At 38.2% G+C, this 18,134-nt stretch overlaps 1 protein-coding gene across 3 annotated transcripts in view; it reads left to right on the top strand.

Annotated features, from left to right (window-relative positions):
* LOC126471177 (protein sickie-like) overlaps positions 1 to 18,134 on the top strand; it is a 749,505-nt gene that overhangs the window by 614,000 nt on the left and 117,371 nt on the right. For all 3 annotated transcript variants that reach the window (XM_050099283.1, XM_050099285.1, XM_050099284.1), the window contains 2 exons: positions 2,757 to 3,398; positions 6,343 to 6,496. In XM_050099283.1, coding sequence (XP_049955240.1) covers positions 2,757 to 3,398; positions 6,343 to 6,496 — 796 coding nt within the window. The remainder of the gene's footprint in view (positions 1 to 2,756; positions 3,399 to 6,342; positions 6,497 to 18,134) is intronic.

Raw genomic sequence — 18,134 nt, 5'->3', positions numbered from 1 at the left:
TTTATGCTTAATATCTGTACATGCATGACTTTTCCTGCAACTCACTGTTTAACCTTAAAGCCATTTATTGACAGTTTACATTAATTCATCCATCCTGCTCTAATTATATATGCCCACTGAACTTCCTCCTCCTTATTAATCTCCATTATCTACTACTACTGGTGCTAATAATTCTACTAAATAATAGTAATAATATGAATATAATTGCTCACCATCATCTCCCTTGCCCTTCCATCACCTTTTAGTCCACTTGGCAACCTTGTGTCTTAATAGCACTTTTGTTGTCTCCCCTTATTTCCTATACCGCCCACTCAACCTCTCTTTTACCGTCTTAATTAAAAACAATTAAATTTGTTTTGCTGTCATGATACACATTTTCATTTGTTTTATCAATTGTGTATGTTGTTTTTCTCAGGCCTTCAGTAACACCTTACATACGTAGCCCATTTTATGGTACTTAGTTTCATTTAAGTGAGTGATATTTTATGTAACCTTAGTTGCAATTTCCTATAAGTTCTCTTGTGTCTGGAAAGTCTCTTCTGAACAGCCTCTGCCACAGCCACAGTCCCTCTTAATCCTGTCAGTTTATTTTGTCCCTCTGATTTAGATTACCATTTTGAAACTGCAACTTCAACTTTTTTTATTTTTGAATGAGTATGTTGGCTGTGAGAATTTTCTCTCTGACCACAGATTTATGAATTTTTCGCCTTTCTAAATATTTTTATATTTGCTTTTCTTGTGTATACTAATTATTTCTAACTTCAGTTTTCTTCTCTTATCAGCTGTTATTGATCTTGTTTCATAATAAAACAAATTGCATGTTGCCCACATATTGGTTTGTGGTGCTTAAAGTCAAATGCAGATGCTTAGAGAGACTGGATGAGTGCATCTGTGTAAGTGTTCTGCATGTAAGTACAATGCATTCCTCCATGCCACCAAGATACTCTTGTTGACACATCAGTTATATTGAAGCCAAGTCATTTGTAGATGATTTTAGTAGTCCCAGTTACTGTGTTATTAGCTGGAATAAAAAGTATTTCAAACATTACATTGCAGAATAATGTACTGCATATATTCACACAGAATGCTGTGTGTTTAATATATTAATGCATGTTTTGCGGTGGTATAACTACTCAATCTTTTCAAGATACAGCCATACCCAAAAAGAGGGTGATGACCTTGTCCGTTTAAAACCTAGTGGACATCTCAGTCATAATGTATACAGGAGAGTCACCAGAGGCATCACAACAAGTACACTGAGTATATAAGTATGAGGCCAATAAGCACACAGCAGTCAGTTACCATTTGACAATGCCCGTGGGGCACTTGTTTGAAAGCTTGTGGATGTGTAATTATTGAGTGTGGCTGGAAGTTGGAGAAGATTTATTCTTATGACATATTTATTTATGGTTAGACGAGGAACATAGTTTGAAGAGGTACAGTGCTACAGTGTGATACTTACAGAATAAATTATAGATTTGCTGCAGCTGGAAGGTTTAGGATAAAGTTTATCCATGCAAAAATCACGTGTAGCTCTGAAAATGAGAAGCACTGTGTAGTGAGTAACTTCTATGTTAATTTTTAATTTTTTGGTTTCACTCATTGTTAGTGGTGTATTTTCCTCAAACAGCAATATACACTTAGTTTCATTTAAGTTAGTGATATTTTATGTAATCTTAGTTGCAATTTCCTATAAGTTCTCTTGTGTCTGGAAAGTCTCTTCTAAACATGGGCCTTTACATATGTGTGCTTGTGTCTGTATATGTGTGGATGGATATATATATATGTGTGTGTGTGTGTGTGTGTGTGTGTGTGTGTGTGTGTGTGTGTGTGCGCGCGCGCGCGCGAGTGTATACCTGTCCCTTTTTCCTCCTAAGGTAAGTCTTTCCGCTCCCGGGATTGGAATGACTCCTTACCCTCTCCCTTAAAACCCACATCCTTTTGTCTTTCTCTCTCCTTCGCTCTTTCCTGATGAAGCAACCGTGGGTTGTGAAAGCTTGAAATTTGTGTGTGTGTTTGTGTGTTTTTTATTGTGTCTGTCTATCAGCGCTTTCTCGTTTGGTAAGTCACAGCATCTTTGTTTTTTAATATATTTTTCCTATGTGGAATGTATATATAGGCACACACACTGTCAGCATACTGTTACTTGGTATGAAAGTGAAATATTTTAATTATGCTTATTTATGATTTGGGTGATGATTGTGGTAATAGTATTTTGTCACTGGATTTAACATTGTTAAATTTTATGTCGAAAATGAAGTTTGTATATGCACTTTTAAATGCTGTCAGTCATCTGGAGGTAGACCATTACTTTGCATTCCGTGCTGCAAGTGCCATAGTTACAAAAATTAGCAGATTGTTTACAAAGAGTGTGGTGGAATAACAACATACTATACGTTCTGAGTGCAGAACTTCAGTAAAACTGCAGTTGTGTTGGAAGAAGTTTTTCATTACACACGAGGCCTGTGCATCACATAAGCTTAAAGATATTGACAACTCATTTCCAATAACATACATTTATATTAAGATACTTGCTCTTGCTATTTCTGACAGCTGCAGAAGCTAGTTTTTTAATGTACATGAACATGTGTTTTATTAATTCCATGTATGAACTGGTAATAAAACAATATCAAAATTGTAAAATACTGTGAATCAAGGAGTCTTCTGAATACTTTGTTCTAATTTTTGCTGTAGCATCATATTTGAAATTCTCAGGCACATTTTGGGTTTTTGCTTACAAGGGAATCTTTTCACAGGTGTGAAGGATGAAGTACCACCTAAAGAGCGGGAGTATGGCAGTGGAGAGAAAATGGCAAGACCAGCAACATCCCTACGTTCGAATGGGGAGGGTAAGAGTAGTGGTGGCAGTGGGGGTAAAGTAAGAGGAGTACCTCAAAGTTTTGGTTATGTGAAGAGACCATCAAGTGGTGGGGGAAAGGGTGGAGGTGAAACTCGTACAGCACAAGTAGCTGCAGTGCCACGAACAAAGCTGAAAGTGTCTGGTGGGACACAGACATGTAGTGCAGACCTACAACAGCAACATCACCATCATCAACAACAACACCAACAGCAGCAGCCACAGCAACAACATCACCACCACCACCATCACCAGCAGCAGCAGCAGCAGCAACAGCAGCAGCAGCAGCAGCAACAACAACAACAACAACAACAACAACAGCAACAACAACAATATAAGCTGTCACAAAGTGTCCGTGAGCGACTTCTGTTGGGATCACAAAGTCTCCCTCCACGTTCATCTCCTCTCCGTTCAACTGATGGCTCTCTTTCAGACACAACTGCAACTCATTATGCCGAATTGCAGTCATATAGTCCATACAGTGCCTGGTTGCGACACAGCTCCACATACACAGCCTCACTGCCCGCTCGGACAACTGCAGGTATGTTGTTCATTAGGTGACCAAGACACATCAGTTTGTAAAATATGAAATTCGTAAATTCATAACTGTGTGCTTAAAATTTAAGGCTGCCGGCAATATGCAAGTTAGATATATTGCCAATATTTTCATAATTCAACAGTTCCCAGATACTTGAATTAACTTGGGTAACACTGTTTTGCCTGAGAACAACGTGTAAACCTCAGACATTATTTTATTAACTTACAAGTAACTTTCTTAATTTTTGTGTCCCTTAAATTTCAGCAACCTCCTGCAAACCATATGACTTATTATTGGTTACATGGAAGTCAATATCATGCAGGAATGATAGGATTGGTGTTTGTAAAACTGTCTAACATTTTATATCTAAAAACAAAGATGATGAGGCTTAGCAAACAAAAGCGCTGGCAGGTCAATAGACACACAAACAAACACAAACATGTTTGTGTGTCTATCGACCTGCCAGCGCTTTTGTATGGTAAGTCTCATCATCTTTGTTTTTAGATATGTCTAACATTTTAAATGAACAAATCCTTAAACAAAAGAGAGAAATAAAAGGGTCCCATGATTTGCAAAATACAGCCATTTATTTGTGTATAAGCTAGACAAATAATTTCTGAGTTACTCGGGTTAAGTAAAATTGAGCAGTTTAAAGCTGTGTATGTATACACAGTGTGGCCAGGATATCTCCAGACACCTGTTGCTGTTAATTTCAAAGATGGTAACCATGTACATGTTAGTGTATAGCCGTCATTTTGCTACAATTGTAGTATTTAGTCCTCAGGGAAAGATTTCCATGAAGATTTTTTACACAGGAAAAGTTTTTTTTGTTGTTGTGAAGGGATATCTAATGTTGAGCTTTTGGGTAAGTGAAGTGGCACTGAACCAATGATTTAGTTCATACTTATTGGATCAATGTTGTGGTTTACAGTGGACCATTACAACAAATCCACTGTAGTTTCTTTGAACCTCAATACAAAGGTCTTTGATTTGTAAACAATAGCTTAAGAGAAATTTGGTTGCTCAAATCACAAAGGTTTTTGAGGAAGAATTGTCACTGTTGTAAAATTTGAGGATATTGTTTATCATATGGGAGGAGATTCATCAATAACAACCCATCAACTAGCTTGTGAAATGCTCATGTCAAAGAACACAGTGTGGAGGGCACTGGTAGAGCACTTGTTAATACCACATCATAAATAATAGGTGCAAGCTATAGAGTCAGATGATTATGAGTTGATAGTTCAGTTTGTAATAGATTGTTAGCAACAATTGTTGTAACTGGAACTATATGCTAACATATAGCATATCAGAAAGGGCTTGGGAAAACAATTTCAGATGTGTGTACATACTCATGTTTAAGCGAATAGTTTTTGTGGGAACAAGTGAACAGTCAGAAGGCTTAATACAAAGACAGAGTTTGACATGAGTGCCCCACGTGGCAGTGTTTACACTGCAGTAGCAGACTGCCCAAATCAACTTTCAATTTTAGCTCATTTATCTCAGATATTTTAAATAAATGTTTCAGCACCATTGTCAGTAACCATTAAAATATTGTATTTGTTTTTTTATGAGCTTTCAAATCCTGTTAAAAAGTATATTTTTCTATTTAAAAAACACTTGTTTCGATATCTCAGTTGATACAAGATTCAAGAGAAATCAACATGCAGCAAAATTATGTGCCCATCTGTGTGTTGTCATATTCCGTAAACATAAGTTTCATACCTCAAATGATTCACAAAATGAAAGTGGTAAAACTTGTAGGTGATTCACCCTGTACACTGGCAAAGTTGCCGGAGAATTTACCTCTTGTTGTCTGAGAGAGGATACAGTTTCAATAGGATGGTTTACCATCCTACTTTGCACCTTTGGTGCACTTGTCCACTACATTGGACAGCTGTTAATGGTCACTTCTTTGCCATTTTCAATCATTCATGAGGCTGCAAATGCAGGCAGTCTACTTGAGTGTGTATGGTGATGTGCCCTAAATGCATTTGCAACCTTAAAATTCGTTGAAAATACCAGAGAATCGAACATTGATAGCTGGACACTGCAGTGAACATGTTCACCGTAGAGTTAGTATTAATGTCCATGAGTAATTGAACTACAGGTACCATATCTTTGGATTACAATGGGAGATCCTGTCCCACGCCCAGCCTGATTGCCAGATTTAATACTTGTGGTTCCCCCTCCCCCCCTATTAGTTTGCTATATACTACTGATTTATGAAACACAAATAGAAACTAAAGTGGGACTGCTTGGTAGAGTTCTAGCTGTGTGTCTTATTGTATAATATACAAAAGAGAGATTTCAGTTGGGCAAAATTATATATGCCATTGTAATTCCTGTATTGAGACTGACAGTTGTCGCTTTGTAAGATGTAAGTTGTTGCTCTGTGGTGTATGCTGTTCCTGTTTATTTCAATAAAAAACTGAATATTCATTTTTTTACCATTTGTTTTTTATAATTAAGTTCCTGTTTAAGAGTCTCAATCCTCTTTATAATTTCAATACTTAAAGTTTGGGACACCCTGTATACCCCCTGCATTTGTAACGTGGTGACACGCTTAGCATGATTGTACAGTATCTGGAAGGATTTCAAAACATAAATGGAATGAAAACTAATGGATCTTCTAGGAACACGAAATTAGTGGAAAGGTTTATCTCTCAGAATCAATTGACCACAGTACATATTACAAATATTCAGTATTCATACCCCAGGAACTTGCTTCATTTGAAACAATAAAACATATCACCTCAGTCTTTTGCTCAAAAAACAATGTTTTTTTTTTTAAATCCACTGTATCAAATGTGCAGTTGATTGCTTTGATATTGTGCGAAAAGACTGAAGAGTTTAAATGCCAATACTGTTTTCTACTTTTAAAAATTTTTTCTCAGTTTGTTTTCTGTGTGATGTGTTTAGCTGCTCATGCTTTCTTGTCTTTCAGTTGGGCTTGTGGAGGCCGACAGTGTTGAATCTCTGTGTTCACTGCCTGCACAGCTGCAACACCGAGCCAGCCTCACACACACACGTTTATTAATGCACCAGCGTGATGCTACAGCATCACCTGTGCCTCGCCTTAACCGCAGTAATAGTATTAGGTCAGTAATAACACAGTAAGGAAATATCTCATATTGTCTTCATTCTTGTTGTTGCTGAGTGTCATAGCAAAATATTACAGAAGTTATGGCAAAGTTTATGAATATAAAGTGTCTTCAAGACAGTGATAAAATATGAGAAGGGGAAAAGGTTCACAGTATTGTACATATTTGGGATCAATTTAACTGAGCGGGGTAACGCAGTGGTTAGCACACTCTACTCGCATTTGGGAGGATGATGGCTCAAACCTGCAGCTGGCCATCCCGATTTAGGTTTTCCATGATTTCCCTACATCACTTAAGACAAATGTCACTTAAGGTGAATGCCGCCAAAAGGGTATGACTACTTTCCTTCTCCGTCCTTCCCTAATCCGAGCTCTTGCTCTGTTGTTGACAGAATGTTGAACACTAATATCACCCTCCTCCTCCTCCCCCTCTCCCTCCCCCTCCCCCTCCCCCTCCTCCTCCTCCAGATCAGTCTAAACAGAAAGCAGTTGTAAAAAGTGATTATATAGCAAAAATATAAAGGTAATTTTTTCTCAATACATTGAGGAAGTTCATATTTCTTTTTATCACAACTGTGTTGTGATTTCTTTTTCACCTTCAATACTTCTTTGAATGGAATATCTTGGTGCTTTATGGCCTAACAGAAAAAAATCCATTTAGTGTTGTGTGAATCAAAGTAACATGGGTGTCCTTTTACAAACAATGAGAGTCCCACTTGGTGAATTTAAGTGGCAAGAAAAGACTTGAGATCCTCAGTGTCACTCAAATTGTAATGTGAAAGATGGAATAGCAGCAGCAGCAGTAGTAGTAGTAGTAGTAGTAGTGCATATAACATATTAAAGAAGAATATTGTACAGAACTGTGAAGAAATCGTGAAAATACAGCTGTGGCTGTACAGATCCTTAATGGCATTTGAAGTGCAGTTATATTTTGACCATCCTCCATGACAGATAAAATTTCCTGAAGCCTTGGGATATGAGAGTGTTGTGCAACATGACAGTCATAGCTTCATTTATTTGCATCAAATCTGGGTTTTGACTGGTCTTGTCCAACTTTGTTTTCTCTAATTTGCCAACACTTCACTTCTTGTCTGGGGCATAGAACTTTCAACACACTTCTAGGAAATAGTTGTAGTAGTTGTTTTGGTCTAAAGTCATTGGTGGTTTCAGTAGCTTAAATACTTCTTGGCATTCATGTCTTCTGTTAAATAGGTTTTGTGTCATCAGCTTGGAAATAACATTTCATTAGACATATAAATGTAAAGCTATCATCAGTCTATAGGGTGGTTTTAATGATGTGGTATGTTATAAAGAATTATCGTAATGGGCAGTTCATTCTTTCCATCCTGCAACCTAGGGAAAACCTCTCCTAGACGTATCATTTAACAAGATATCGAACCACAACTGCTATGTCAACTAGCACATTTCACTCATGTTTGAAGGACATTGCTAGAGGTGATTATCATATTGAACAACAAAAGAAATTATAGCTCCAGAATCTTAAGTCCTGTCCAGACACATGACCTACTGAGCCTTCAAGCCACCTCATCCACATAATAAACAAAATTACTATTATTTATTGTGCTCAAATTTGGGAGTGTATTGGCTGCTACCCATAGATCGATGTATACCAACACAGTTGTTCTTTGTCTTTTTTTATCTTTTGCATGTGTCTGTTAATTTTTCAGTTTGTAATTGCTGTGAAACATTAGTTGGGATGTGACCTTAATGTTAAAGTTTCTTCACTCACTACAAAAGCTGAAGAAGTGTTAAGTTAGTATTGAATTAAAGTTAATCAAATGTTATTAGATTTCAGAATCAGAATAGATGTTACAATAGCTGCCTAGAGTATTAATACTCGTTGCAGTTTCTGTAATGTGTATTTCATAAATGTTGTTGATAAAGAGCATTTTCACACTATTTATCAGTGAATTCTGAAATCGGAATGCCATAACACTAAAATCCTTTTTTATAATTAACAGTTTTTATTTGTACTCCTTCAGCTTTGGTAATTTTTAATTGCAGTACATAAACTTCAGTTCCATACAAACTATGACCTGGCTGTCTGCATGAACAAAGTAACAGTTTGAATGAATATGTGTGTTCTCATCATTGAATTGTAAATCTTACTGTTATGCATTTGGTTTCTCTTCTAATAAATAGTTGCTTGATGTCAGTTTATGTGGTTCTGGTAATAATATGTTTCACACTACATATCTGTTAGATTAAGTTAAGCAACCATAGCTTATAACCTCAGTATATCAAATTCATTTCTCTTTTCTGCTAATTTAATCTAAACTATTTACATTATTCTAATATTCCTTTGTTTTGCTGATGACTGAAGAGATTATTTTATCAACTGCATTGAGCAGCTAAACTGTTTCCATTTGCTATAGAAAGTAATTTATGAATTGAATCTATTTATATTTACAACGTTATCAAAGTTCATCCAGTAATATCGTTGCTGGGACATGATAAATATTCTTGTTTTGTGCTCTTGGCAGCCATCTCAGGGACCGGACATTTCCAAGGTACAGTATTCACACACATTAAAAAGGCCCTCTGCTTGATATTTCATTTGCAGTTTAGGCATAACTTCCTGGTACCAGATTGTCATTTGTAAGCTTTTTCTCAGCTGAATATTCCGCATCACAATTTCAGATTGTTATTTACACAGGCTCTTTGTAAGCTTTTCTCTTTCTATTATAATAGTTTCCATATTTTCCCATTTATGTTTTTATTTTTGGATGGAGTCTTTTTTTCAATTACTGTTTTCTTTTTTGTAATTTTGAATCAATCTTTATTGTTGCCCTATGGTTCTTGTGATACTCCTTCCCCCTCGGACTGCTTTTCATAAATCCTTTTCTTTTACAGGTTCCTTATTTTTGCTGCTATTATTATTATTATTATTATCAGCATCATTATTATCATCATTATAATCTTCCCTGTTTAGTGAACCGACGGTTATCAGTTTTTGCCCTCCCTTTACATTTAATGAAACAGATATTCAGTGTCTCATAATTTCAGAACTGCATTACTGATTTCTAAGCTCACCTATACCTGGGTCAGTTAGTCTGCTACCAGTATCACGAGCATTGGAATTACTTCATGTATGAATAAATCATATCCCACTGATATTCGGTAATGCTTAGCAGTATATTTTTTGATAATACTCATGTTTTTTTCCCTTCTGTTCTGATCTGTATTTCAGCATTATAACTGGGGTGATGTACAAAGAATTATATGTCCTCTTTCAATAATTATTCTCATGGATTTCTTGAAAATAATGTTGAGACTTCACTGTCTTGAATTACTGACACAGGAAACTTATGCTAACCTTTCCTGGCCACTTTGCCCCCTGCCTCCTCCCCCAATCCCTCATTCACCCTGATATTCTCAGTTTTGACATATATTCCTTTGATATTACTCACATATATTCATATGTCATATTCCCCCAAGCCTCTGTTGTCAGTCCTTCCACTCCTTCATTTCTTTATTAATTGTGTTCAATTTAAGTATTGCATTCTTCCTAATAACTGGAGTGCAAATTATTTCTATGTTCCTAGTTGGGAATCATAAGTCTTGAAAATGTGGATGCTTTTACAGCATTGTTCCTGCTGCTTCTCTGACCACAAGTCCTCCTTGAACTGCTAAACACGAAGCATTTGGCAAATCACCTTCAGGTGTCCTCCCACTAAGTTTGCTTCTACCAGCAGGTTTTATACCGAGGTGTTCCAGCAGATGATGTCTTGGAAAATGCACAATATTTCAGTGAGGCAGCTGCTCTTCATCTTCAGGTCTGACTGGTGAGCCATAGTGGCTCGCCAGTTTATATATTGGTTCACTAGAGAAAAGCAGGTGCCAGAAAACAAGGCTGTTAACATATAGTGGAGGACGTTAACATTCAGAGCCCCCTGCTGGAGAAGTGACCCAAGGACTGCACGCACACACACACACACACACACACACACACACACACACACACACACACACAGATTGTAAGAAAGCCCAGCTTCAAGCTGTGTGGACCCCAACTTGTGCTTGTGCTGGCCTAGCTGTCCTGACTTCGAGCCCCCATCAGTATAATCCCATTGAATTCGTTTCTCTGCAGTCAGTGGCACTAAAGCTGATTCCCACACTTTGCTAATCTGGAATCTAGTGACTCTGTTGAATAAGTCCTTTTCTGTTTGTGTTTTGACTGCTTCTGTAATGAGTAAATCCCAGTAGGTGGAGGCGAATAAGGGAACTTTTGTTTTATGTGTAGTTGATGCCATCTTCTATATCCATAGACAGTGGTTACTAGCTGCAGATTTTTGTGCCTGACCTACTTTGGTGTTCAGATCATCTTGTATATTCCCTATTAGACTTAGGTTCTTTTATGGACCCATCAATGTTTGCTTATGGCCCTGGAAGAGTGAAGAGAACTTTTATTCAGTGGCTTGGGAACAGCCTGCCATCTTAAAGGACATGCTGCCAACAGAAGGCAGGAAAACCATGTACAGTAAAACCCAATTTTTATGTTCCCAAATTTTAAGTTTTCCCACTTTCTACATTCACTTTTGTTGGTCCCAACAGAAGTCCATTGTCTCAATACAATGTTTTCTCATCATTAATAGTTCTGTGTTACCACTTTTCCTGCATTTGAGTTTCCTTTGACATTATGATATTTAACATTGATTTTCATACAGATATCTGCAAAAAAAAAAAAAAAAAAAAAAAAAACAACGTATTCCTGCTCCAAATTAGCCTTGGAACAAAGCAGAAAATGCAGACTGTGCATTAAATTATTGATCATGTAATATAGCGTTAGCACGGTTAGCAAGATTTTCATTGTTGGTGTGTTGGGCCATGGCCACCTGTATTATATGTTCGCAACGTTTGATAGGATGGGAAAGTATGCTGAGCAGTGCCTTAATGATAATCACAACCTGATGATAGTAACTCTAGTAGCAACCTTCCTTCTGCTCATGGCATTGTATTACAACAGCTTTAATTTATTTCATAGTCATTTATACAAATAAATGCTGCTTTTGAAGACAACCATCTGTATAATGGGTTTCCGCATATTATTACTTCTGTGTGAAATATGCTAATACGTACTAGGCGGACAGTTTTAGGTTGTTACGACCTCATGTCAGATGTAAACATTCCTCCTCAAGATGCTCTATAACATGATAATTTCCACCCTCCTTCTCACCCTGGATGTCGCTTAACTCAGTGACGTCCTTGTTGGCAAGTCAGCAACCAACTGTAGATTTCGTGCCTATTCATCTGTGTTTATGAAGACTGCCAGCTTTAGTGTTTTAACCAATATTATGTTACAAGTTTTATTAACAATAATTTTGTAATGATTTTCAAAAATAAGTTTCACATTAGAATATGAATGTTTTTAATGTGGTTACATGAAATACTTTAGCTTTCGTGTTTTATTTACACCACTGGACGTGACTGGAATGAACAGGACATCCACGCATGCATTTGTGTGTCAGGACTCAGCTTCCTGTTCTGTTGAGTGCATTTGTTGGATATTTTCTACCCGCATGAGAATTACACACATGGCTCTCCCACCACCACGTGTTTGTATGTTTTGCTTATTGTACTTCTCTGCTCACACCTCAAATTCTGGCAGGGCCAGTAAACATAATCTTTCCTCTTCTAACAGTTCATTGTACTATCTCTGACAGAGCAAGATACTTTAAGTTTTGATAGAACACACTCATTGCATTATCACATTCCCAAAATTTTCAGTAATAATTCTTCCCAGGTAATTACACTAAAATTGAAATCGAAATGACAGTTGCTTAAGCTACATGTAACCCCCCTTCCCCCCTTTCCCCTCCACCATAGGATTTTGCCTTTTCCCATGCCGTGTGATAATGCCTTGCATTTGACTATAGATTGTAACCATATTCTGCTGACCAAGTGAAACTATTTGTAGAAGTGCACTTGAAAACCATGTTATCTGTTAATTGCTGCACAATGTCAATCTGGAATAAAGCCAAGCATTATGACCGAGCTTAACTAAATGTCCATCAGTGAAACTTGTTTCAGACTAACCTGTGGTGCAACCATTGCAGATTTAGCTTCCTCCTTCACTGATCATGTGCCCCTGAATCCCAGAGGCATCAATGAGTTTTGTTCACCTGTCACCCCTTTAGCAGAGCAAACAGCTCAATGAAAAGTACTCATATTTTACAGTTTTATAAAATTGTATTGATGATGAGTGTAAATGTGGGTAGCAGGTTTGTGAAGCCCATGTAGGAGCATGGCCGCAGGAAACTTTCAGCTTCTGTTTTTCTTTTACCCCCCCCCCCCCCCCCCCACACACACACCAGTGACATTGGGTCACCTCTCGTAACTGTAAATCATTAATTTTTATCTGTTTTGTGGTGTCATCGCCAGACACTCCACTAGCTAGGTGGTAGCCTTTAAATCGGCCGCGGTCCGTAGTATACGTCGGACCCGCATGTCGCCACTATCAGTGATTGCAGACCGAGCGCCGCCACACGGCAGGTCTAGAGAGACTTCCTTGCATTCGCCCCAGTTGTACAGCTGACTTTGCTAGCGATGGTTCACTGACAAAATACGCTCTCATTTGCCGAGACGATAGTTAGCATAGCCTTCAGCTACGTCATTTGCTACGACCTAGCAAGGCGCCATTACCAGTTACTATTGATGCTGTAAAACATGTACCGTCAAGAGCGATGTTCACCAATTATGGATTAAAATTAAGTATTCCAGCAGCTACGTACGTTTTTTGTTAGTCTCATTTCCTTGACCTGTTCCAGACCTCACGCCAGCCTGCACGAGCTAAAACGCGTGCCTTTCGGCTTCCTCTCATAGTGGGTTGGCTCTCTTGCCAATCCACAACATGTTTTATGTTTTCCATCAGATTTTTCATGCTTATAACGTCACTCTAACTTCCAAAGTACAGTTTTTTGTACATGTCAGAGCATTTTGATCAAAGAAATAATGATGTAATCCATGAATAGTTGCTGAGTCAGTAATATGTGGCAGTAGAACTACAAAAGAAATATTCTCATCTTTGGAATGAAAGTTAGATATTGATTAGTTTTTGTTGTGGTCTGTTGTTATTTCTTTCAGCTATAACTTAAATGTATCATACTTAATTATTCGAGAAGTCAGAATTATAGATTCTTTGACTGATCCTACTCTCCCTAATCTAATAAACATCTCCCTCCCTCCCTCCCTCCCCCCTCTCGTCTTTTTGTTGGTATCATTCCAGTTCATTACTTATACACAACATTCTTCCTTTTTTGTGTCAAGTACTTCTTGTTTCAGCTATGCTATGAGAATATTTACTCTGAAGCAGATTTGTTTCCTTCCTTTCTTCACTGACTGTCAGTGTATTATTATTTCTATAATTTATTTGCTTGTTTAGTTGGCTGTCACCTGTACTGTTCTACACTGTGTGATCAAAAGTAACTGGACACCTGGCTCACAGGCATATGTTCAGTCAGATGCTGGAAGGTTTCTTGGGGAATGGCAGCCCATTCTTCACAGAGTGCTGCACTGAGGAAAGGTATCGATGTTGATCAGTGAGGCCTGGCACGAAGTCGGCATTCCAAAACATCGCAAAGGTGCTCTAAAGGATTCAGGTCAAGACTCCGTGCAGGCCACTCTACACTCCATTACAGGGATGTTATTGCCGTGTAGCCACTCTGCCACAGGCCGTGCATTATGAACAGGTGCTCAACCATGTTGAAAGATGCAGTTGCCGTCCCTGAATTGCTCTTCAACATGGGAAGCAAGAAGGTGCCTAAAACATCAATGTAGGCCTATGGTGTGATAGTGCCACGCAAAACAACAAGGGGTGCAAGCCCCCTTCATGAAAAACACAACCACACCATAACACCACCGCCTCAGAATTTTACTGTTGGTGCTACACATGCTGCCAGATGACGTTCATTGGGCGTTCGCCAGACCCACACCCTGCCATCGGATCCCCACATTGTGTACTATGATTCATCACTCCACACAACATTTTTCCAGTATTCAATTGTCCAATATTTACGCACCTTATACCAAGCGAGGTGTCTTTGGCATTTACCGGTGTGATGTGTGGCTTCTGAGCAGCTGCTCAACCATGAAATCCAAGTTTTCTCACCTCCTGCCTAACTGTCATAGTACTTGCAGTGAATCTTGATGCAGTTTGGAATTCCTGTGCGATGGTCTGGATAGATGTCTGCCTATTACACATTACACCCCTCTTCAATTGTCGGCGGTCTCTGTCAGTCAACGGACGAGGTAGACCTGTACGGTTTTATGCTGTACATGTCCCTTCAGTTTTCCACTTCACTATCACATTGGAAACAGTGGACCTAGGGATGTTTAGGAGTGTGGAAATCTTGTGTACAGATGTGTGACACAAGTGACACCCGACCACCTGAACACATTCGACGTCTGTAAGTTCCACGGAGCACCCCATTCTGCTCTCTCATGTTGCCTAATGACTACTGAGGTCACTAATATGGAGAGTACTTGGCAGCAAGTGGCAGCACAATGCACCTAATATGAAAAATGTGTGTTTTTGGGGGTATACTTTTGATCACATGGTGTACACTCTGTATGAAATTGGTACTGCACATTGTAATGTATTTTGTCAAAATGATTCAGCATCTTTAACATTTCAAAAGAAGCCTACTTGGAAACAGAAATAATCCATGTTCTTGTACGTGAGCGTGAAATGTTACATTAAATTGAAGAGCACCTATTTATCAGCTATTGATATAGTTGCAGTTGTGATGTGTTTGGCAGGACATAATACTGCCTTGGACAATAAATCTCAAACTTATGTTACTTTGCCTTGAACTAAAATGAAGCAGGCAAGAAGGGATGGATTGGGGAAAATTTGAAAGAAAGGGAAGAAGTCACTTGTGATATCAGTAAGGGCACATTAGGTAAGGAATTGGAACCGTAAGTAGCATTGGGATCAGTTTCACATTTCAGTTATGCTATTTTGTCTTTAGCTTACAATGAAACAACAGTGTCAGGTGACCAGCAATCTTTATCTTTTGTTACTTTGCAGTAACTTAACTAAATTACTACTGCTTCAGAGATTGGTAAATGGGTCCACTTCACCTGCATGTATTTGGTTTTTAGTTTTATTTTCAATTTTTGTGTTGAAATGTGCATATGGCATTTGTGGCCGGATCCCCCTTCTGGGGAATTTGGCTGCCTGGTGCACGTATTATTAGTTGATGCCTCTTTGGTGACTAACATGTTGATGGCGATAAAATGATGATGACAATACACACACACACACACACACACACACACACACACACACACAGAGTCCCAAGTGGAGAAAATCTCTGACCTGTCCAGGAATCGAAACTGGGGCCCTGAGGTTGAGAAGCAGCAATGCTAACCACAAGCTGCTGACATTTTCATGTTTAAATAGTACAATAAAATATTTAATATGTCTAATAAGAAAATATACATACAAAATTCATCAGCACAAGAAAATAGGATTACAAAATGGCAAATAATAAATCTTACACTTTGTATTTGACTGTTTTATGATACTGTTCTTGATTGGCACACACTGATCTTAACATGTGTGAGCTTTTTGTATACCACGGTATTAGTCGGTGGCTTCTTGTTTTATTTTTATGCATGTATTACGTAATGGAAATGCGCATATGAATTGGTAATAAGAATACCATGATCAGCTGTCAAAAACCTCAGACATTATTGTCTTTGATGCTTTAATGAAGCGGGTTTGATTTTTATAAGAAACTATTGAAGTAGCAGAGCCATCATTCAACAACTGTCCTGCAAGGGAAATTACATGGTAAACTTCCAAATCATTTATTACAAGTGAATATAACTCAGTTGCATGAATAATGCTGGAATGTACAATAGCTTTCAGAACTTTTGTGTATGGGGAGACAAAATAACAAAAAGTGATTTTTGTTAATTAGTTTTAGGGATGTGAGTGAATGGTAAAAGTATGTGTGTTACTTTCTTCACGAAGCCACTTTGGGTGTTATGTCCCATTTTGTACATTTTTAAATATTGCAATCCTTGTAGCCATTGGCATTTGGTACAACACTTTGTGTCTTCATTTAACCTTCAGATTTAAGATGCTGTGATAGGGATCGTAAAGTATTGGTTTGGTACAGCTTTGTTTGAGGAACATATTAAGCTGCAGTTTAAACAAAAACTAGTTAGGTTTACTACATCGTTAGGTTTACCACATCGTTAGGTTTACCACATCGTTAGGTTTACCACATCATTCTGTATCTTCACTCCAGGAACTTTCACATAGTCTATATCAGTGCCTCACTCTGAGATACAGTTCAAACTACATAACTTAAAAGCTGTAGCACTATTCTGTTAAAAAAAAAAAAAAAATTGCAAATTTTGCTGTGTGCTTAATCTCGCATGACATTGTTACTAACAGCATGTTAAACTGTGTGATTTATACTACCTAAATATTTCCATATGATCATTGTTTTCCGAATTACTCTGACAGTGTGTAGAATCACTTGTTTTACATTGTTAAAGCAATACATTTGTTTGTAGCTAAAGACAGTAGAACTGACCAATGCACCGCTGTTTCTAACATCTATAATTAATATTGTGCTTAATTTTAACCATTTCCAAATAGGAAAATACCTTGAAAGCCCACACCTGTGTGCTCTCTCTCTCTCTCTCTCTCTCTCTCTATCTCTCTCTCTCTCTCTCTCTCTCTGTCTCTCCCCCCCCCTCCCCTCCCCTCCCCTCCCCTCCCCCCCCCCCCCCTTGCCCCCAACCCCCTGTGTGTTGCTGTTGCTTTTGTTGTTGAGTGTGTGTCTTGAGCTTCTGCATGTTTATTGTCAGTAACTCTAGCTGTTATGCAGTTGACTGTATTGTTTTGTCTCCAAGAGTAGCAGAGTTTGCATCTATTTGATTCATAAATGTGCTTCTCATACCCCGGCTCTATTTAGTACATGAACTCAGAAGTTATTTTGGATAGTGCGAGACAAATACAAGGACGGAAAAAAATCGCAACACCAAAAAAATAATTAATGTAGAGTAACGAAATTTGGGGAATACATTTGTTTAGGTGACACATTCAAGTGATTAACATTGCAAGACCACAGGTTAACCTAAGCATTATATAAGTCATTGCAAACATGACATGCTGCTACATTAATAACCAGTGTAACTGTCAGAATGTTGAATGAATGCAAGCATGCAAATGTGCATGCATTGAGTTTTACAGGTGCCAGATTTCAGTTTGCAGGATGGAGTTCCATGCCTGTTGAACTTGGTCACTCAAAACAGGGACAGTTAATTCTCTTTGTGGGTGAAGTGGAGTTATCGTCTGATCATTCCCATATGTGTTTGATTGGAGACAAATTTGATGATTGAGCAGGCCAAGGCAAAGTGTCAACACACTGTAGAGCATGTTGGATTACAACAGCAGCATATGGGCAAGTGTTAGATTGCAGCACAACAGGTCGAATCACCAGACTTACGTACAAATTTGCAGTCAGGGTACATGAAATAACCATGAGAGTGCTCCTACTGTCACTTTAAACCGCACCTCAGATGATAACTCCAGGTGTAGGTCCAGTGTGTCTAGCACACAAGGTTGGTTGCAGGTCGTCAACCGCCCTTCTCCT

Source organism: Schistocerca serialis, chromosome 3, assembly GCF_023864345.2.
Source record: "Schistocerca serialis cubense isolate TAMUIC-IGC-003099 chromosome 3, iqSchSeri2.2, whole genome shotgun sequence".
Lineage (NCBI taxonomy): Eukaryota > Metazoa > Arthropoda > Insecta > Orthoptera > Acrididae > Schistocerca > Schistocerca serialis.
This window is presented reverse-complemented; position numbering and strand designations above follow the sequence as displayed.